The following is a 23,408-nucleotide window of genomic DNA, read 5'->3' on the forward strand; positions in this document are numbered from 1 at the left end:
AGGCTGCCAACAAGAAACAGTGGACTAGATGAACAAAACAACATGACTGAGTCACATAGTGCTGAATAAAAAGCTTATTTTAAAAAGGAGATGTGATCTATTATAAAAATTCCTATTTGGAATTAGGGATTCACTCAGCCAATTATCTGATATTCATTGTGTATCTATTGCAAGGTAGATGCTGTGCTTGGCAGAGTATACAAGAGTGATCAATACTAAAAGGATTCCTTACCTCCTGGAGTCTAGTAGAAGAGGCAGATGTTAAGTAAATAATGGCACAAATAAAAGGGACAAGGGAGGAGATATTTTGGAGACTGGTATAATCTAGAGTTTCCCAATCCTCCACTTGCACAGGCCACAAAAAGTCCCTCAATTTACATCTTTGCTTAAATAATCCTACAGAATAATAATCTTCGGCAGGGCTACACACCAGCTGTCCATACAGTGAAAGTTCCATAGATACTTGCTGAATAAATAGATGAGGGCTGTACTTAAACACCACTAAATGACTCCTTCAAAAACTCCTGGACCTCAACCTTTGAAACAGGAAAGTGAACAGAAAGGAGGAATCAAAGGGCCAGGCTCTTTGCTAGACAATTAACAAAGAGTGCTAGTATTGTTCTTTCCTCAAGCGCATACCCCCTCACACCAAGTTACTTGCAGTTCCTTGAGTAAAATTTTCTAGCACCTCCAAGGCTGGACTGTCCTTCCTCATGTAGTCCACCTGGGAAACTCTTATTCATGCTTCAAAATCCTGATCACCTTCTCTGCTGAGCTCCCTAACCCTACCTCACCCTGGGGGACTTGATCTCTGCCCTCCTGCTATCTGTATTTTGTGCTTACCTCTAAGGCACTTAACATAACTCCTTACCATAATTTGAACAGGAACCAAATCCTATTCATCTTTGTAGTCCAGAGACTAGTCTAGAACCTAGAACATGATAGATACTCAAGATTTAGCAAATGAAAGAATAGATGAATAAATGAATGAACACATGTCCTGTACTGTGCTACAAAAGAACAGGATAAAATTTACACCCTCACAAAGCTTACCATCTATTCATTGGGAAAGGATAAATATATCAAATAATATTAAATAATTTTGCTAGAGAGATTAACTTGACAGTTATCATAAGGAATATGCTTTTTTAAGAAGATTATTTATTTACTTTTAGAGAGAGGGGAAGGGAGTGAGGAAGAGAGGAAGAGAAACATCACTGTGTGGTTACCTCTCACACACCCCCAACTGGGACCTGGCCTGCAACCCAGGCTAGTGCCCTGACTGGGAATAGAACTAGCAACCCCTTGGTTCACAAGCAGGCACTCAATTCACTGAGCCACACCGGCCAGGGTAGGAATATGCATTTTTCATATATGAACTAGAATAATGTATTGCAATGTGAACTGCTAGATGGCATAAAATTAAATTAATATTCAGGTATTCCTGGAAACCCATATCCTCCTCTGAGCAATAAATGACAAATGCCAAAATTATAAGCAGAGTCCACTTGGAAACACATAGTGCTCATTATTATGAATGTCTGGCATATAGTAATTAATTACTCATAAACTTTTATTGAACGAGTGATCTGATATTCTTAATCACAAAGAAAAGTTATCTGTATGCTAGTAAGGCAGGTATATCAGCAGTGGGAGTTACCTAGAATATATCCTTCTCATAATGAAAACAGAACCAGCTCTAGGTCCCAAACTTTTCCTCTGTTTTTAAGACCCAGTTGCCAAAGGGCTATTATTACCCACTTTGGTATAAGGCATTGGTTCTCAACCTTCCTAATGCTGTGACCCTTTAATACAGATCCTCATGTTGTGGTGACCCCAAACCATAAAATTATTTTCGTTGCTACTTCATAATTGTAATTTTGCTAGTTATGAATTGTAATGTAAATATCTGATATGCAGGATGTATTTTCATTGTTACAAATTGAACATAATTAAAGCATAGTGATTAATCACAAAAACAATATGTTATTATATATTTGTTTTCCGATGGTCTTGGGTGACCCCTGTGAAAGGGTCATTCGACCCCCAAAGGGGTTGCGATCAACAGGTCGAGAACCGCTGGTATAAGTAGTAAAGAGCTGTGTGGTCACAAGTTATCCCTCTATATCTTATCCATGTGATAATAACACATCTAACTCATCAATCTCTCTCCATCCCCCATGGTTCCTTGGCCAGGGTTTGGTTATTCATGGAGCTAAACTCAAATTTGGGAGATGAGTTTTAATACTGAGAGTTTAAAATATTAAGTACAAGGAATACTGGATATCTGGTAAACTGCACTTTTCTGATTGCTGGGTAACACAAGGAGACACTACAAACCAGAATCCAAGTATCTGTAAAACCAGAAAAGTCAGTATACATGCTGCCTGTCACTACCAGAACCGATAAGTAGAGACAAGGATAGAACCTTTATGGTGCTTTATTCAGATGCCAGCGATCTGAGAAGAAGATGGATTATGTACCCTCAAAAACCATCTTAATATCTCATCTCAAGTTGACCTTTTTATAAGGAGAAGAAAGTGTAGGTAAGAAGTTTGGAAAAAAGGTTAAACGGATAAGAGTTGCAGTCCCTCAGAGATTTTCCTAGTACTTCTTTATCTGTTAATCAAAAATTCTTTCTCTGTCACAGACACAGATGGCATGAGATGGCTCAGATACCATATCCATGCTTGCAGACACCCTCGGTACAAGGCTGAATTGTTTGTTGACCCCCTGGAGTCTTGCGGTCATGCATTCCAGTAGCTGGAATAACAGCTTTCCACATGCATTAATCACTTAAGCCTATCAACTATGACTGAAGCTAAAATCTTGAGCTGCCCTATTATCTGGACTGTTGCCAGAGGTAAGATCAAAACACTTAATGAAGTGAAGAGCTCTGGCAACCAAAACAAACAAACAAACAAACAGAACTGAGACCCACAGAATAAAGATCAACACAGGGAAAAGTGCAGGGTGCATTTGAGAATAGAAAGAAAGCCTCAAGAGCCTTTGTCATCCCTCATTCATTCATTCATGTGCTAAGGATTGTGGAAAATAAAAAATGAAAAAGATAATTCTGCTGTTATGAACTTTGCCCATCAGGAATGTAAGACACCCACAAATATCTATCATACAAAGAAGAAAGTAAAGATCCACAAGGGAGATACCAAAGAAGTATGTTCAGAGACAGAAGAAATCTCATACTTAGGAAATTATTAGATACTCCTGACTGTAAAACATACCAGGATTTAAAAAATATTAGAACATTAAGCCCTAGCTGGTATGGCTCCGTGAACTGAGCACCAGCCTGCAAACCAAACGTTTGCCGGTTCAATTCCTGGTCAGGACACATGTCTGTGTTGCGGGCCAGGTCCCTGGTTGATGTGTCTCTCGTGCATCTATGTTTCTCTCCCTTTCTTTCTCCCTCCCTTCCTCTCTCTCAAATAAATAAATAAATAAATAAAATATTTAAAAATAAATAAAATATTAGAACATTAAGAGAGAGAAAAATCAGCGTCAGCCTGCAAACCAAGTGTCACCGGTTCAATTCCCAGTCAGGGCACATGACTAGGTTGCACGCCAGGTCCCCAGTTGGGGGCGCATGAGAAGCAACCGCACATTGATGTTTCTCTCCCTCTCTTTCTCCTTTCCCCTCTCTCTAAAAACAGATAAATAAAATAAAATTAAATAAAGTAAACTTGTTTAAAAATTAATTAACTTTAAAAAGAGAGAGAAAAATCAATGCTATTCTTTGTTACATATTGCTAAAATGATATCTGCCATATTGTCTGTCCTAACATCAGGGCTGCTGGCCTGTCTTGAGGCAACACCACATTCTCCCATCACCAAGGAATGGAGAGGTGATGGTGACAGGAGTAGTAGTATTATAGTCGAATGAGTAGGGGGAGACATGTCTCACCTGCTGACTGAGCAATCCTGGGCCTGGTCTGATAATATTGCCAGGTGTTCCAACATCACAGGAAACACCATGCCAACACAGGAGGAGGGGAGTCCTTGAAATTCTATGTATCCTTTCCACTATCTGGGAAAGAAAGCTTTTGAAACTGTGCTTTCATCCCAAGGCACAGAAGGGCAGAGAGGGTCCACATGCCCAAAGAAAAAGCCCATAAGACAACGTTGGTTAATTGCCTACCTCTGGTCACTATCTGTTTTATGAGGGAGTCCCTAGTGCTTACAGAAAGAGTCCATAAATACATTTGCGTCACTGCCCCAACTTTAACTTACTGCCTCCCTTCACTTGTGTGTTTTACAACAAGATGAATAAATGGAGTCTGGAGCAAGATAAGCATTCGGGCAAACAGACCCCTATACATACCTAAGTTTGGGTAGTCATGTCCCTCTGAGAAAAGCTGGCTCCACCTTTATCCATCAATCAATATGTAACTTCTTCACTCCCATCCCACCAACTATGTAAGTCCTCAAAACAAAGGACTTGCTCTCTTGGCTTTTGGCACTCTGGCTTTCATGGTGCTCTTAGCCTTCTGGCCACAGGGCTTGTGGCCACCCTAGGGTGAGCTTGCCACCCCGGCCTTTGGCCACCCTTGCTTTTGCTCTCCCATTCACTAATAAACTTTGCATGCACGCTAATAGGCTCACTGATCTGTAATTCTTTACTGCATGGGCAAGAAGAACCAGGGTTTCTCCAATAACAGTAGCATAAGCCAGCTGTCTGCCCCCTCCTGTGTAGTCAGCCACTGAATTCTCACAGCATCCCCAAGGTAGGTACTGTAATTTTCTTCATTTTACAAATAAGAAAACTGGGACAGAGAACTTAAGTGACTTGCCCAAGGTCACCCAGCTGATAAATAGCACAGACAGAATTTGAATCCAAAATCTGTGGCCTTAGCCATTACACTACACTGCCTCCCAGCTGAGAACTTGTTAAATTTATTAGGACTTAAACAGCTGCATGATACAGGTGTTTTTTGCTCAACTTTCCTTTTTAAACACATTCTCCTATTTAACACTATACTTATTTATATATGACAAAAACCCATACACCATTATTGATCTAGTTTTGAAAATGGTATGGCTTTTAAGGACATAGTTTTCACAGTCTTTAAAAAGAAATTCTCTTTGTTAATCTGGAAAAATAATCAAATGCCTCTTTCATGATAAGTAACAGTGGGCAGGAGTGGTTAAAGCTGCCAGGACACCATTCCTTATAGGTCATCTCATGGCCTTAAGCAAATTGCTTAGCCTTGTTTATTATTTCCCCACCTGCAAAGTGGGTGTAAAAACAGTGGCATCTCATGAAGTGATAAGGATTAGCTGATATTATCTATTTAAATTGCTAAGCAGAGGACCTGACACAGTGAATGCTCAATAGATGTTGGCTTTCATTATTTAGATTCTGGGTTATTTCTATTTCCAGAATTCAAGTCCTCCAGTAGGCACAAAAACGCTTTCTCCGTTCCAGAATCGCTATCAATCCTAAAGCACATTTCTATTTCCCACAGAGCCCAGCGACACTAGAAGGCTTCCCTGGACCCCAGCCTGGAGGTAGCCAGCCATGTCGCCTCGCTCAGGCCCCCAAGCCGGGGAAGGAGGCAGGCTCTAGACTACCGCCCGGTGGCACTACAAAACTTAACCCAGATTTCTCACTTGGGTGAACGCATCTGTTAGTGGAGAATCACCGGCCCTGTCAGACGCGCTCGGCTGCAGAAGGAACGCAGGCGCTGGCGCCAAGAGGAGGAGCTCACTCACCTACCAAGCCCCAGGGTGGACACCCCTCCTTCACAGCATCCCTGGGGACTTCGCCTATTCCCCGCCAGTAGACCACCAGGGACCGATCTGACAGTGCCAGCAGGGTGAATTTTCCCCCAATCTTCTAACATACATGTCTCTGATTTCTAAGAAGGGGCCGAGGGAGGAGCCCGCAAACGCTTCACAAAGCCAGGTAAAGAGCTCCGTCCCTGGCGCACACGTTGAGCTCCAAAGTCCGTGCGCCGCCGACTCTCCCGGCTGCCGCGCAGTGTGCTCCGCAGCCACGTGTGAGCCGGTCCTGGGCCCACGGCTCCCCGGCGCTCCGGCCCGCTCCCGCCGCCCCTTCCACTCACCAGGTGAAGAGTTTGCCTTTTACCCTGCGCAGCAGGCTGGCGACTGTGCCCGTTGCTTCCTGCGCCTGCGGCTGTGAGGTGCAGGGTCCTGCTGACGAGGCCGGCTCCATGAGGGTGCCTGCCCTCTCCGGCGCGCGAAACCCCAGAAGTGCCGGGGCCCGGAAGACGGGAGGCGGCGCCTGTGGGCCGGCGGGGGCTCGGTTCGGACTCTGCGCCCGCGCTCCTGGCCTCGCTGGGTCCTCTCTCTGGCTTCTCCTGTGGCTCCTTCTGCAGCAAATCATTAACTGTCAGGCCCCTCGGGCCAGACGATAATACATTTGCAGATTACAACCTGGCTCCTCCTGGGGAGCAGGAGAAAGGGCCCTTTTTCTTTTCCTCTTTAGCGGTCGAGCCTCAGTGTTGAGTGACACCGAATCTGCATTTCAGGTTTTTATGGTCCCTTATTTAAAAGATCAGCAAAAGAGGTGATACGAAATTATGCCTGCGTGTCCTAACTTAAGAAACCCTGATTTAGCAACTGCCTGAACTTTGCTAACTGGAAGGAACCGGCTGGCCACTCCCTTGGCCTCCCAGCCTCCCTCCCTCTGACTAATTGTAAAACATATTTTACATCTAAAAAACCCAAAGACGCTTTAGTTCTGTTTCTTTTCCTCGAAAAACGTGAGTAAACTCTTGAAAGGATCCTGAAAACCTGTCTTTGCGGCGTGTCTCCTTCCTCACGGTAGGTTCGGTTTGCCTTTTAGTATTCCGAGTTGTCTGGGAGGTGCCCGCCAAGGGGACGCTGCCAACCCCTGGCACTCAGCCAGGATGCCCCAAGGCCTGGGCCTCATCCTCCTCCCAATGCGTCTGTGGACCAGGAGTTGAATAGGAGCCGGGGTCCAAAAGTTCCTCTCACTGACTGGACATCTGCGGGCCTGGGGCCGCACCCCTACTTCCAGAAAAGAGATCAGGAAGGCAAAAGAAAAGGTATTGAGGTCATTTTTACTCCAACCTACTTCCTTCCTTAGGCGAAGTGAGAGCTGGGTGGAGATGAGGAAGAAGCATAACAAGTATAAATTCAAATGGGTTGATAGTTCTGTGAGAAGATTCTAAGAATAGAAATAAATTTTGAAAAATATAAAATGCAGCTTTAGAAACCCCAAGTTTATTGGCTACAGGAACCCTCAAGTCTAAGTGAAATGATTTTTGTCTAATTGTTGAAGTGATACGGGGGAAAAACTGAAAATTAAGAACGTGGTCATCCATAGAGGGATGAGTTAGTATTATGTATGATACAGCGACATCGTGAAACACGACAACATTAAAGAGAATAGAAAAGAGCTATACCAGGCTTTGAAAGGAATTTTCTCTAAGTATTTTTCAGTGAGAAAGGTAAAATGCAGGGAAGTAAGTACGTTAAATGTGATCTCATTTTTGTATATCAAACAACCCATTAAACCTTGTACATTGTCACTGTTGAATTTTACCTGAGCACTGGACTCCTGGAAAACAGTGCTGGTTAAGAGAACTTCTGTGGTAGGCAGTCAAATGGGCTTGAGCAGAGTAGGAACAAGAGGCCAGGTATAGAAGGTCGCCAGGGTCAAAAGCCCCAGGAGCCTAGCAATGGACAATTATAAGGTGGGACCTCAATCCCAAGGTGACCTTTCTTCCCCTAGCATATTGCTGGTCATGTGATTTAGACCCTCTGACCTTGCATATCGCTGGTCATATAGTTTAGACCCTCACCTGACCTCTCCTTCCTAGCGTGGCACCAGTCATGCAATAGACCTCTTAGAGGAGAAATGAAGGGAGCTGAAGAATAGCCTCATATGATTCCCATACAAGCCTTTGCATGACCACTCCCGTAAGCATTAAGCGCTAGAGATAACATCTAGGCATGCTTCTGGCTCCAGGCCCAGAAAACCAGCAAGGCTAGCTGGGGCAACGTCATGGCTGACATCAAGACCAATCAGTGGAGACCACACCATGAGGGACACACCTGCACACCTGGAAAGCTGATACATATTTTATTGAGACCCTCCTCTGAAACCTCCACATAAAACCCTCAAGACAAAGGACCCAGCCTGAGGCGCTCTCTCTCTCTCCACCCCACCCCCATCCTGCCTGAGTCTCTTGGAAGTGGCATATTGCAAAGAAACACCATTCCCCATGTAATTCATTTAAGACCCAGAGGTGGTCTCTTTGTCACCTAGGACAAGGCCAGACACAGACCCTCCAAGTTTGCATCCTTGACCTCATAAATGATTAGCTGAACTACCTATCTTCCCTGACCAAGAGGAACAAAGTGCTCCTTAACCAAACTGGTTAAATCCTCTTCTTCCTCCAGGACTGGGAACTTGAACCCAGTGTGGCCTGAGCCAGCATGTAACCCCTCATTAATGGACCCCTCCTAAGAATATGTTTGTCTCAGGGTAAAACATTCTCTGATCTACTGTGCAATCAAGTAACCCTTTCATTTCACTACCCACAGGCAGGGAAATCTTCAATTTCCTATTGCAATAATGCCACACAAATACACCTTGCAGTAATCCTTTGAAATAAAGTCTCTCCTTACCTAAACCAGATTTGTTTTTTACTTAACAATACATATGTGGTTAATGAGCATGGGAATAGTATAGGATACCTGTCAACAGAAGTAATCTTTAAAAAGTTAAGGGATACAGAAAGAATAAAACTATACTTAAAACACTCCAGCATGTCCCATAGGTGCCTCTTATGTAAAAGTGTATTTCATATAAATACATGAGATTAAATGATGGCTTAAGATGTTGTGGCAAGCTGAATAATGTCACCCCAAAAATATCCAGTTCCTAATCCCTAGAACCTGAGAATGTTCCATATACCGTAGACCCCTTATTCATGGTGTCACTTTCCCCAGTTTCAGTTACCCGTGGTTACCCATGGTCCAAAAATATTAAATGTAAAATTCCAGAAATGAACAGTTCATACATTTTAAATTGTGAATCATCCCTTTGTCCACGGAATCAATGCTGTATTTGCTACCTGTTCCTCACTTCACAGTTATCAGATGGGCTCTTGCTGTATCACAGAGCTTATGTTCAAGTAACCCTTATTTCACTTAATGGCCCCAAAGTGCAAGAGTAGAGATGCTGGCAATTCAGATATGCCAAAAACAAGCCATAAAGTGCTTTCTTTAAGTGAAAAATTATGTACGTACATGAAAAAAACACAGTATATATAGGGTTTGGTACCATCCACAGTTTTAGGTATCCACTGAGGGTCTTGGAACATATCTCCATGGGTAAGAGAGACTACTGTATAGCCAAAGCAACTTTGCAGATGTGATTAAATCACATTCCTCAAGATGGGGGAGATTATCTGATTTATGATCAGCCATAATAACTGTCCTTACAAGAAAGAAGCAGAGGGAGAAGGTGATACGATGATAGAACCAGAGATTAGGGTGTTGTAACTTGAAGATGGAGGAGGTGCCACAAGCTAAGGAATAAAGGCAACCACTAGAAGCTGAGAGCCTCGAAAAGGAAGTAGCCCTTCCAACTTTAGCCTTAATTGTAGCCCAGTAAAACTAATTTCAGACCACCAAAATTATAAGAGAATACATTTGCTTTGCCGTTATGTTAGTGGTAATTTGCTATAGTAGCAAATAGAAAACAAAAGCAGATGTATATACACTTAACATGTAGAGCAGTGGTTCTCAATCTGTGGGTCACAACCCCTTTGGGGACCGAATGACCCTTTCACAGGGGTTGCCTAAGACCATCGGAAAACACATATATAATTACATGTTGTTTTTGTGGTTAATCACTATGCTTTAATTATGTTCAAGATGTAACAATGGAAATACATCCTGCATATCAAATATTTACATTACAATTCATAACAGTAGCAAAATTACAGTTATGAAGTAGCAACAAAAATAATTTTATGGTTGGGGGTCACCACAACATGAGGAACTGTATTAAAGGGTCGCAGCATTAGGAAGGTTGAGAACCACTGGTGTAGAGCTTATATTGTCAAACGAAAAAAAAAGTTGCAGAACTACAGAATAATTGTATAACATAATTGCTTTTTAGTAAAAACCACACACTAAGTAACTAAATATTTTTATATGTACGTATATATATATATATACATATATATATATATATATATATTGCCCTGGCTGGTTTGGCTCAGTGGATTGAGCATCGGCCTGCGAGCTAAGTGTCGCTGGTTCGATCTTCCAGTCAGGGTACATCAGAGAAGGAAAACTCTGACTCCAAAAAACCTCCGCTGCCTTGCGGCATACCTCTTCAGGGGAAAGGCTAAGGGAGTAAACCCTGACAGAAAATCCGGAGCTGGAGTCCCTAAGGCGGTTTGACGCTGTAGTCAACACCGGCAACTCCTGCGGCGCACCTGAAACCAAGCTGTATTGACTCCGTCTTTCCCTTGGACCCTTCAGCTGCGAAGAGAGGGGGGGTCTGCTGCATGGGCAACAGCAGACCCTCCATATCACCCTGCCCAGGCTCTGTAGCTTCAGCTTCACTGGAGAGGACACTCCAGCGTCATCGCAAGATGTCGATTCAACACGGGAGGAGACAGATACTATGTCACTCCCGAGTCGGACTGCACAACCATTCTCGGCGGTGCAGATAGACTCTTAAGAAGCTACACCATCGTCTCTCGAGACGGACGGCTGCCAACAAATATATATATATGCATATCTTTATGCTTCCTTGTGTTTATATGAGCAACAAGAAGGGTTTGGAAGAATACACAGCAGGCTACTGATAATAGTTTAGGTCCTGAGAGTGGTGGTGGGAATAGTGAGGAGAGGAATGAGGGAGGAGAAATGGCCTTATACATCCTTATTTTGGGCATATCCTACTTCTGCAATTTGAAAAATATCCAAAGACACATTAATATGCAATTAAATCATGTTAATCCTAATTCAAAACATATTAGATTTTAGCATATCACACCCACAGGAAAATGGAACCAGAAAATATAGTCTACCACTGATGTGGACTCTGAAGTTGTGAACAAAGTTATAGGTAGTATTTTCTAAAAAGAAAATCCTCCTCAAAAAATACCAATGGGCAGTTCTTACCACTTTTACTACCAGTGCCCAGGTTCAAGCCACCATCACTGCTTAACTGAACTATTGTGATAAACTCCCTCTCAATAGTCTATTCTCTGCCCAGCAGTTAGAGTAAGCCTACAAGTCAGATCATGGCACTCTTCTATTCAATACTGTCAAAATAAAAGATCAAGTCCTTCCAATGACCTGTAAGAGAATACATGATCCAGTTCCTTGTTGCCTCTGTAACTTTATCTCTTTTAACTTTCCCTTTGATCACTGTAATTTAACCACACTGGCCTTCACCTCAGCTCATTAAACAAACCAAGTATACTCCTATCTCAAAGCCTCTGTACTGTTCTTCTCCTGGCCTAGAATGCTCTTCTCACAAGTGTCCACATCACTTGCTCCTTCACCTCCTTCAAGTCTCTGCTCAAATGTCCCCTTGTCAATGAAACATTTTTTTTTCAATAAAACATTTGATCATCCTATTTAAATGGGCAAATGCTATTTACCTAGTACCTTACTAGTACCATGTCTCTTCTTCTCTGCTTTTTCTCCACAGAACATTTCACCATCCAACATAGTACAGGTTTTCTTAATTATTTGTTTATTGCTCATTGCTTATTGTATTCCCATTAGAATATAAGCTTCATAAAGGACCACTAATAAATTCCCTGTGCTTAAAATAATGCTTTGTATATAGTAGGCAGTCAAGAATTTTGTGGATTTAACTTTTTTTAAAGTAGCAATGGTAGTAATGTTCTAGCATTGATCCAAAATGAGTTCATCCCCTTACTGAGGATTATTGACTAGTCTACATTATTTTGGTATCAGGATTAAAATAAATTGAATGGACCCATGGTCACAAATCTACAAATTTTGTTAAAGAAAATTTACTTAAAAAAATGATTTAGGGGGTGGAGATTTTGCACATAATAACCTTCTTAAAAATGCCAGAAGATAGCTACCACTTATTGAGCACCTACTGTGCCAGATATTTTATAAACATTTTCAATCCTGTTCTGTTTATCTACTGAATGTATCATATCAGTCAAAATTTTAGTGGCTTCAAACAATAATCATTTTATTATTGTAACAGAACCCCTGGGCTGCTCTGATTGAAACAGAACCCACGAGCTGTTTAGTTAGGGGCACAACTGCCTGCCACCAGAACTATAACTCCCAATACCAGAGTTTAGTGAAAAGAAAAAGAACTGTTTATTTAACAGTTATATAGATTTAGATTATTCGCGGATTTCTGTCGTTAAGTCTTATGTTCTTTAAAACACCCACAAACACATAGTTCTGCCTCCCCCTACCAAACCAGGCTAGTTTTAGAAAAGTTAGAAATACTATTTCCCTACTTCCTAGACACAGTTCAGCTTTACTGGTAGCTGACAATCATTCAATTCTGATTGGGGAGGTTGTTCTGTGTTGTGGTGTCTGCCAGCTTTCAATGCAGAACTGCGTGGATTCTCAGCCTCCTTGTAAACTGCCTTCTCAAAGCCTCATGGTGTTTCCCTCTCAAAAAAGCATGGAGAACCTCTTCACCAAGCCACATGGAGAACTCAGCTTCTTTAATCCACATGGGGAGAGAGAGCACCTTCTTCCTGCAAACCACATGGATCTCCTCTACTTCTCAAAACCTCATGGTGAGAGCCTCGCTCTTAAAGCAGCATGGAGAGCGAGTCCTTCTTAAGCAGCATGGAGAGCCCTCTTAAAACCGCATGGCGTACCCCCCTTTGTAATCCGCATGGAGAACTTCTCAAAATCGCATGGTCAGTCCCCTTAAAATATCTGCCGCTTATTTTTAAATCCCTGACTGCGTCCTGTGATGCAGTCGGCATGGTCCCCAATTCTGACCATTCACAGAACCTCACGCAGGCTCTGTGAGCTCTTTCAGTACCTACGGTCCAAGACCCCTCCCATCTTCCTGGGCCTTGGATGCATTAAAATTTGCATAACAAAGACACTAGCCCCTAGCCTTAGGTGTGTGAAGGCATCCTGATAGCTGCTTTCTTCTCCCCATCCCCCAGCGGCAAGCTCTGGGGGTTTTTGGACACCCTCCTCCTGTAACGTTATCTCTTGCAGTGTCTGTGGGTCAGAAATTTAGGAAGGTCTGGGCCAGGAGATCTGGCTCAAGGTCTTTCATGCAATTGCAGTCAGAAGGTAGCTGAACCTAGAAGTCCCAGAGGCAGGGACAGTGGGGAGGGGTGTTACATCTGGAGTACCTCTCTCTCCGCTTAGCCCTCACAACCTGGTGACTTTAGGGAAGTCAGTCTGTTTACATGGAAGGTGGTTTCCCTCCTTACCTCCTACCCCCAAGCAAGTGTTCTAAAAGAAAAAACAAAATGTAGTTGATGTCTTCCAGCCAAAGACCATCATGAATATACATGTAGTTACCTAAGTTGAATGTATTACTCCTTGTAGTGAGGGAGAACAAAACCTATGGAGGAACCATGGGGTATCTAAGTAAGAGGATGTCAGAAAGAACCTATTATAGGATTTGGACTTTGGTTGAGTTATTTGAGGGAGGGTCTGAGGAAGGAGAGGATTCTCTCCAGATTGAATGTTATCAGATCGGATGCAATTCTGAGTGGTATCTCAATTATCTTACCTATGTGGAGAACAGACTAAAATGAGGATAAAACTGCAATTGGTGAAGAAGTAGCCCTCGCTCATTTCGACCAAGAGAAGGAGAGCTGATATTTTGTGGGTGGCACAGTGACCTTGTTTTTATGCTTAGATAAAATTACTAACTGGTCTTGCTTTGTCTCATTTTATTATGGTCTCAGAGCAATCTTGTCTAAGGATGGTACTCTTAAGATTGTTTATGTTAAATAAAAAAAAATAATATGGCCTAGCTGTGATTGCCAGGTCAGCTTCCAAATGTTAAAGACTTCTCTCCCCCCTCTCAGTATCTCTTTTCATAACCTAACCTCAGAAGTCACATAGCACCATCTTTACCATAATCACAAGCCCATCCAGCTACAAGGGGAGGAGACCCTGTTATGGACTGAATATTTGTGAATCTCCAAATTCATATGTTGAAATCTAATTCCCAGTGTGATGGTATTTGGAGGTGTGGACTTTGGGAAATTACAGGGCATGAGAGTTGAACACTCTGAGACGCCAGAGAGCTAGCTCACTTTTCTCCACCATGCATCGATACAATGAAAATTTGACAGTCTACAACCCAGGAGAGGGTTCTCACCAGAACCTGACCATGCTGTTACCCAGACCTCAGATTTCCAACCTCCAGAACTGTGAGAAATAAATGTTTGTTGTTTAAGACACACGGACCATGGTAATTTGTTACAGCAGCCCCAATAAACTAAGACAACCCTCACATCACAGTGGGAGATGTGTCAGGGTCACATGGAAGGGAACATGAGGGGTGGGAGATACTGTTGCAGCCATCATTGAAAAATATAGTCTGCCACACTTGCTTTCTAAAATGCTAGGTTTATTAGCATATTAGCATTATTTTTTCAGATGAGTAAACTAATGCTCAGAAAGATTTAGTAGCATGCCTAAGATCCTCAGGATAGTAACCTACTGATATCAGGCTCCCTCTCTGATGTAACTGACAAGCATTCTTGAGCTTCTTTCACAATAAGTTTATCTCCCTGTTTGTAAAAATAATTGTAAATGAATATATTTTCAAATCTCACAGTTGAATTCTATGAAGAAACAGAGTAGAATTGTGGTTACCAGTAGCTGGGGGAAATGGGGAGATATTGGTCAAAAAGTACAGTCTTTCAGTTGTATAGATGAATAAATTCTGGAGATCTAATATATAGCATAGTGACAACAGTTAACAATACTGTATTATAAACTTGAAAGAGAGTAGATGGTAAATGTTTTTACCACACACACAAAAATGGCAACTATGTGAGGTATTGGAAGAAAACCCATTATTTTAAAAGATTCTGTCTCGTACCAGCTAAATCTCCTTATTTTCTGTTCCAGAGGTATTCTAAAAATCTTGGTGTCAAGCTATCTTCAGTTTGAATTACCAAAGGTATGCAAGGTACGAAAAAATGAGAATGTCAGATTATTTGTCATTAAGCAGACTAAATCAATAATACTCTGTGTTTAGGTGGCAACTTTGTTTTCAGGACTCACATTATTACCATTGTCTTATAGGTCATAATTAACCAGCATTGGTTGAAAGCATATATGTACAGATCACAGTTCTAGATGATCAATGGTATTTGAGACATGAAAAATGTTTTTACCCTTCCTTCCATCTTTCCATTATAATCTCCTCTTTGCCCATGAGTTGTTAAGATACCTCTTAATTTCTAAGCATAAGATTTTTGAGTTATTTTTCTACAATTGATTTCTACTTAATTGCATGATAATGTAGCCTAAATGGTACCAATACTTTGAAATTTGCCAAGACTAACTTTAAGACCCAGTACATAGTCAATTTTCATAAATGTTTCATGTGTGTTTAAAATAATATATATTCTCTAATGTTTTAATACATCCATTAGATCAAGCTTAATAATGGGGCTCTTTAAATATTCCATCTCCTAATGATTTTTTGTTTGATCTACCAATTATTAAAACATTTATTATGCCGATGATTCTAAAACTGTGGTTCTGGAACCATAAACATCAACCACACTTGAGAACTTGTTAGAAGTGGAAATTTTGAGACTCCACCTTCAGCCTATTAAATCAGAAGCTCTGGAGGTGGGGCCAACAACCTATGTTTTAATAAACCTTCCGTGGGTTCTGATGAATACTAAAGTTTGAGAACCCGTGCATTAAACAATCCCTCTGTGCTGGGGGCTTTGTTGGTTTCTCCTTGTAGATTTGCCAATATTTACATTGTATATTTTAATTTTTTCTTATTAGGCACATAGTGCTTTTGCATTGTTTTTGCCCTGGCTGATGTGACTCAGTTGGTTGGAGTGTCGTCCTGTAGCCAAAGGACTGCAGGTTCAATTCCCAGTCAGGGCACATACCTGGATGGTGTGTTTGATCCCTAGTGCAGGCATGTACAGGAGGCAACCAATCAATCTTTCTCTCGCACCCTCCCTTTCTTTCTAAAAGCAATGAAAAAAATGTCCTTGAATGAGGATAAAAAAATTAAATTGTTACTTATTTTTAGTGAATTGAATATGTTATCATTATAAAATGACACTCTTTACCTATAGCAGTACTTTCTGTGATAGTCAGTCTTTCCTGATACTGTGTAGTTAGTATTGACCTGGGGTATTTTTCCCCTCTTCTTTGCCTTTCAATATGTCTTTATTATAATGATGTTTATACATCTCTTGAAATAGCATAGAGCTGGATTTTGTTTTGTTTTTCAATCTGACAATCTTTGTCTTTTCATTGGAGTTTTGTCTATTTACTTACAATAATTACTAGAATATTTGGATTTATTTATATTAAAATACTATGTGTTTTCAACTTGTCTCATTTAATGGTACTTTCTTGCCTTCTTTTGGACTAACTATGTTTTCCTCCTCTACTTATTTGAAAGTTATATACACCATGTCTATTCTTTTACAGTTGCCCTAGCTATTCTAACATGCCGATAATACAAGAACCTTAGAATACTTGAACTCTAATAACTCCTCCAATTTATATGCTATTGCCTAGTAATTTAATTCTAACTTGCTTTTTCTCTCCCATAAAGTAGATAAATTTATTATTGTTTCATGCAGTTGATTGTTTAGACATACCTAAGAGTCAGAGTCATGAGTATGTGCCCTGTGTAGTCACATAGGACACCTGCTCAGAAGGGACCCATGCTTGACTTCATGCTCTGCTGTTGCCATCTTGAAATTTTTATTGCTTTTTAAATAAAGACCGCTGCATTTTGGTGGTCTTCCACTGAGATCCAGAAGTTATGTAGTCAGATCTTCCATTGGGAATTTATTTTCTTTCTACTTGGGTTAGAGTTTTAGAACTTCCTTTAGATGGTATGTTTTGATGATGAAGTCTATTTTTGCTTCTTTGGAAATATCTTTATTTTACCTTCTTTGTTTTTTAAGATAGCTTTAGTGGGTTTAGAACTTTAGATTGACTAATATTTTCTCTCACTGCTTTAAATATTTTTTCTGTCTTCACTGTTGCAATTGAGAGTCACCCAGACATCTAATTACCTTTTCTTTGTAGGTGATCTGACTCTTTTACTGCAACTTCTTCCTAACTTCTCTTGTTTGTTTGTTTGCTTGTTGGGTTGGGGGGTGTATATTTCATCATAATGTGTCTAGATTTTTTGCTTGGTTTTGTTGGGCTTCTTGGATCTAAAGATATCTTTCAGTAATTAGAAAAATATTTAACCATTATCTCTTTGGATACTACCTCTTTGCTACTCTCTATTATTTTCTTTAAGAACTCTGTTTAAGCATAGATCAGACATTTTTATTCTCTCCTCCATACCTCTTAATTTCTTTCACAGTTTCCGTATCTTTGTCTCTGAATTTATTCTGGATAATTACTTTAATTCTATATTCTCTTTTAAATTTTGTTTTAATGGTGATTTAAACCAATTTTTGAACTTTCATTTAAATTATTTCTAGAGGTAATTTTGCAAATCTCTTTGTTTCCTCTTCATATTTTCAAGCCCCACTCTTATATCTTTAAACACACTATACTATTTTATATTCTGTCTTAAAATTCTAAAAGTTGAAATTTTTATAGGCCTCTTTCTGCTGTTCACTCATCCTATCTTTTCTCACTAATGATGCCTTTTTTCTTTGAACAGTTCTTTCCTTTGAAATATTATCTGTGGATATTTTAAAATATATTTTATTGATTATGCTATTACAGTTGTCACAATATTCCCCCATTTGCTCCCCTCCACCTTGTACCCCCATTCCCTCCAGCATGGGTCATGCATATAAGTTCTTTGGCTTCTCCATTTCCTAAGCTATTCTTAACATTCCTCTGTCTATTTTGTACTCATGAATTTATGCTTCTTAATCCCTGCACCATGTTAAGTCCCTTTAACATTTCGTATAATAATTGCTCGGTGATGATGAACTCCTTTCACTTTACCTTGCCTGGGAAGCACTTTATCTGCCCTTCTATTCTAAATCATAGCTTTGCTGGATAGAGTAATCTAGGTCGTAGGTCCTTATTTTCATCATTACTTCTTGCCTGCAAAGTTTCTTTCAACAAATCAGCTGGTAGTCTTATGGGAACTCCCCTGTAGGTAACTCTGTTCTTTATTCTTGCTGCTTTTAAGATTCTCTATTTTTAAGCTTTGGCATTTTAATTATGATGTGTCTTGGTGTGGTCCTCTTTGGGTCCAACTTGTTTGGGACTAACAGTGCTTCCTGGACTTCTATGTGTATCTCCTTCACCAAATTAGGAAAGTTTTCTTTCATTATTTTTTCAAATAACTTTTCAATTTCTTGTTCTTCCTCTTATCCTCTGGCATCCCTATGATTTGGATGTTGGTATGTTTGAAGATATCCCAGATTCTCCTTAGACAATCCTCATTTTTTTTTTTAATTCTTTTTACTTCTTGCTGGTTTTTTCTTTTTTTTTTTTTTTTTTTAGTATATTTTATTGATTATATTGTTACCCTTCTTGCTGTTTTGATTGAATCCTTTTTCTTCCTCGTGTTCCAAATTGTTGATTTGATTCTCAGTTTCATCCCTCCCACTGTTGGTTCCTATAGATTTTCCTTTATTTCACTTAATGTTACCTTCATTTCTGCCTGGGTATTTTTTATGTTGTTGCTGTACTCAATTAGTTCTTTGAGCATCCTGATAACCAGTGTTCTGAACTCTGCATCTGATAGGTTGGTTATCTTCATTTAGTTCTTTTTTTTTGAGTTTTGTTCTGTTATTTGGGCCATGTTTCTTTGTGGTTGTTTCTGTGTATTAGGTAGAGTTCCTTTGACTCCCTTTCTTAGTAGAGTGGCCTATTATAGAAAAGGCATCAGTAAATCATGTGGGGTGGAGCCTTAGGTAATCCTCAGGGCAGGGCAACCCATTTCACTGCTCTGTGGCCCTGTATGTTAGTGGGGAGGTCGGGGGGACTCGGAGAGGGAACAGTGACACTGCCTGTCTTCTGGAGGTTTGCCCAGGAAGAAGCTGTCTCCTGGCACTCACCCTATTTCCAGTCACTTCACTTTCTCCTTGTATGGCACTGGTGCCCTTCCAGCTGTTGCCCTGATGTTGAATCCCAGCAGGTGGGTCTGCCTGAACCCTTAGTCCATGGGGGCCCTTTAAGAGGAGTCTCCTCAAAATTTAGCAATTTCTTCTGCTGCCCAAACACCCACTGGTTTTTACAACCATAAGGTATGGGGATTTATCTTCCTCATGCTGGAACCCTGGGCTCTGTGGTCTGGCCTGGAGTTGGAATCCCTCACTCCCATTGTGGGACTGCCCATTCAGCTACCTCTCTGTGTCTCCATGCCTCTTCACCCATCACCACATCTCTGCCCCTCCTACCCATCTGAATGAACGTGGCTTCTTTAAATCTTTGGTTGTCAGACTTCCTTAAAGCTCAATTTTTTGACAGTTCTGGGTGACACTTGTTTTGTAGTCTAGTTGTAATTTTTTCCGTAGTTGTGTGAGGAGGTGAACCATGTTTACCTATCCCTCCATCTTGACTGGAAGTATCTGTGAATATTTTGATATCTAGATTGGAGCTGAATTTCCTGCAAATGAGATTCTTCTATCTAGAGGAGCTACTAAACTGGGATCACTTTAAATTAAATTCTATACTGGAGATTTTTTGAGTCACACGAGTAGCATGAATTAGAACTATAAAACTCATAAGGGTCGGCTTGTGTTATTGAGGACTTATAAGAACTTTAATTTCATAATTTGTGGCCTGATATTTGGATTTTTAGAGCCTGAGCTCTGAAGCTGCTTGCAGAGCATAACTTTGCCTTTTTGGGCTCTGGATCTGACTGCAGAGCCAGCAACCCCGCTGTGCTGATTGTACTGCTTGATAAATTGTACTCCTTGCATTGTTGTTAAATAATATTCACTGTACTATTATGGTGATCAAAGACAGCCTTTTTGTTCTACAGGCCTGGACTGAAACTGGGACTTGATAAATTCTTACTCATATATTATATTACCCATTGTTCTCACCTTACAACCCCCTTTGCTTGACCACTGAATCAGCCAACCATTGAAAGTCCTGTTGGCCCCACCAATCAGAAAACAAATTATGTAAGTTTATGGGCTTTCCTCCTACTAGAAACACATCTCTTCGCTTCTTAGCTCCTTGCACCTTTTGCCTTAATAAACCATTCCTTATCCCCTCCATTTTTTAACATAATCTCAGTTCATACCAAGGGACTTTGTTTTTCTGTTTCGAAATCATTATCTGAATAAACTTTCTTTAATTTTTTTAAAAGGTTATCTCTGGGCCTTTGTTTACATAATTAATCTTCAAAGAATCTTTTACATCCACCAACTCTCAGTTTCAAGATAGACAACTCCCTTTTCTGATCCCTTCAGCATAAGGGATTTTTCTTTTTTTCACTCTTATTTTTCAAGTATAGTTCTCTGGGCCTCCAGCTTTATTCAGAAGGTTTATTACTAGACCCCTCATTTTAGGTGTGCCCTGAATGTTAACATCTGCACTAAAAGAGGTAATTCCAAAAGGTCTTCAAAGAAGAGGCTCATATTCTTCAAGATTTAGCAAAAATCTTCAGGGCAAAAACTGGCTTAAGCATCTTCTTAGTGCCCAGGCTCTCTGAGTTCACTTTGTTTAGAGACCTCTGCAGGGGTGTTATTTTCTTACCAGTTCAGCAATAAATTTTAAATAATTTTGTATTCTTTGTTTTATTTATTTAATTTGTAGGACCATTTAGTGTATATCATTAACAACTGTGTCTGAAATGGAACACTGCTTTTACTTATCTATAACATGAAAGTACCTTTTAAGGATATTTTATTGATTGATTTTGCTATTACAATTTCTTTTCCCTTTGCTCCTTTTCACCCAGTACACCCCTTCCTTCCAGCAATCCCACCCCCCATAGTTCATGTCCATGGGTTGTACATATAAGTTCTTTGGCTTCACCCTTTTCTATATTATTCTTAACTCCTCCTGTCTATTTTGTACCAACCAATTATACTTTTTAATCCCTGCACCATTTCTCCCTCTTCCCCCTCCCAGCTGATAACCCTCCAAGTGATCCCCATACCTATGATTCTGTTCCTATTCTGGTTGTTTGCTTAGTTTGTTCTTTTTGTTTTTTAGAAATTGTTATTGGTAGTTGTGAGTTTGTTGTCATTTTAATGTTCATAGTTTTTATCTTCTTTTTCTTAAATAAGTCCCTCTAACATTTCATATAATAAGGGCTTGGTGATGATGAATTCCTTTAGGTTTACCTTGTCTGGGAAGCACTTTATCTGCCCTTCCATTCTAAATGATAGCTTAGTGGGACAGAGTAATCTTGGTTGTAGGTCCTTGCTTTTAATCACATTGAATACTTCTTGCCAGTCCCTTCTTGCCTGCCAAGTTTCTTTTGAGAAATTAGCTGAGAGTCTTATAGGCACCCCTTTGTAGGTAACTCTCTGCTTTTCTCTTGCTGCCTTTAAGATTCTCTCTTTATCTTTAAGCCTTACCAGTTTAATTATGATGTGCCTTGGAGTGGTCCTCTTTAGGTCTAGCTTGTTTGGGACTCTCTGTGCTTCCTGGACTTGTATGCCTATTTCCTTCACCAAATTTTGGGAGTTTTCCTTTATTATTTTTTCACATAAGTTTTCGATTTCTGGCTCTTCCTGTTCTCCTTCTGTCGCCCCTATGATTTGGATGTTGGCATGTTTAAAGTTGTCCCAGAGGTTCCTAAGCATCTCCTCATGTTTTTCAATTTTTGTTTCCTTGTTCTGTACTGGTTGACTTTTTATTTCCTCCTTATGTACCAAATCATTGATTTGAACTCCAGCTTCCTTCCCTTCACCATTGGTTTTGTGCGGATTTTCCTTCGTTTCACTTAGCTTAGCCTTCACTTCTTCCTTTCTGCATTTGCCATACTTAAGCATATCTGTCAAGCCTGTGAGCATTTTTATCTTCAGTGTTTTGAACTCCATGTCTCTTAGATTGGCTATCTCTTCATTTGTTAGGTTGGCTATCTCCTCATTGCTTAGTTCTTCCACTGGAACCTCTCTTTTGGGCCATACTTCTCTGTCTCCTCAACTCGACAAGCTCCTGTGTTTGCCTCTGTGTCTTAGGTAGATCTGTAGCACCTGCTATGTTGTAAGAGGTGGAGACTTAGGTATTAATCAATACAGGTCAACTCATTTCATCATGTTGTGGCACTGTATGTGGGGGAGGGGTCTGAGAGGGAACAATGCCACTTGCTCAGTACTTGCCCCCTTTTCCAGGCACTTCTCCCACTTCCTGTATGAGACTGGCACCTCTCTAGCTGTTGCTCTGGCAATCGTTCCCAGAGTGGGTGGGTCTGTGGACATTCTAGGACCATGGGGACCCTCAGAACAAGTGCAGTCTGCTGAGAGACTGGCAGTTTCTTCCTCCACACCAGCTCCCACTGGTTTTCACAGTCAGAAGCAATGAGACTTTATTTCCCCCAGCACTGGAACTGTGAGCTGCATGGTCTAGTCTGGTGCTGGGAACACTCCCCAGGTGACCCTCCCTACTTATTTTAATGTATGACTGCGTTTTCCGCTGGCCTGCCACTGCCAACTACCTCCACCACTGCTAGCACCACACTGCTTCCTCTCCAGCCCAGCTCTGCCCCTCTTTCCTGTCTGGATGAGTATTTCTTCTTTATACCTTTGTTTGTTGGACTTCCATGCAGCTAGATTTTCTGGAACTTCTGGTTGTCTCCAGTTTTGAGGTAGTTGTATTCCTTTCTAGTTGTGGAGGGAGAAGCAGCATGTCTACCTATGTCTCTATCTTGGCCAGAAGTATCCTATAACATGAAAATGTTGAAGTATTAGAATAATTTAAGAAAAATTAGCAACAGACTGGGAGAAGATATTTACAATAAACATGTATCTGACAAAGGGCTCATATCCACAATAAATTAAAAACACTTACAAATATAGAGAGGAAGAGGTCCCTACGGCTGCGGTGGCAGCAGCGGCTGCTTGGACAGCAACGCATAAAGGGGCCACCGCCAGGTGACGCGGTGACCTCTGCGGTAGGCTCAGGAGCCCAGTGGGCCATGGCCCTCAGTAGGTCCCGCTGGACGCGTGCTTCCGAGCTCTCCATCTTCTCCGGTCGACCCGTGATCACTGAGGCAGCCTCGGGCCCCCTCGCTCCGGCCCCATCCCTCACCTGTCCCTGTCCCCGCCCCAGGAGCTGCTGACACCCGC

At 41.0% G+C, this 23,408-nt stretch overlaps 1 protein-coding gene and 1 long non-coding RNA gene across 4 annotated transcripts in view; one reads left to right on the forward strand and one right to left on the reverse strand.

Moving 5' to 3' along the window:
* The window catches only part of SLC35F2 (solute carrier family 35 member F2), a 48,707-nt gene extending 41,868 nt beyond the window's left edge, over positions 1-6,839 (reverse strand). The window contains exon 1 of one of the 3 annotated variants that reach the window (XM_090265881.1): positions 6,081-6,839. In XM_090265881.1, coding sequence (XP_090122007.1) covers positions 6,081-6,361 — 281 coding nt within the window. In that variant the 5' untranslated portion in view covers positions 6,362-6,839. The remainder of the gene's footprint in view (positions 1-6,080) is intronic. The other 2 variants (XM_090265879.1, XM_090265880.1) reach the window with 2 other exon arrangements.
* On the forward strand, positions 5,506-8,132 carry LOC150018827 (uncharacterized). The gene is made up of 3 exons (XR_016509021.1): positions 5,506-5,920; positions 6,824-7,046; positions 7,973-8,132. It is a non-coding gene; the product is annotated as an uncharacterized LOC150018827 (long non-coding RNA).
* The last annotated feature ends 15,276 nt before the right edge of the window (positions 8,133-23,408 follow it).

Source organism: Furipterus horrens, unplaced genomic scaffold, assembly GCF_987537825.1.
Source record: "Furipterus horrens unplaced genomic scaffold, mFurHor1.1.pri manual_scaffold_2, whole genome shotgun sequence".
NCBI lineage: Eukaryota > Metazoa > Chordata > Mammalia > Chiroptera > Furipteridae > Furipterus > Furipterus horrens.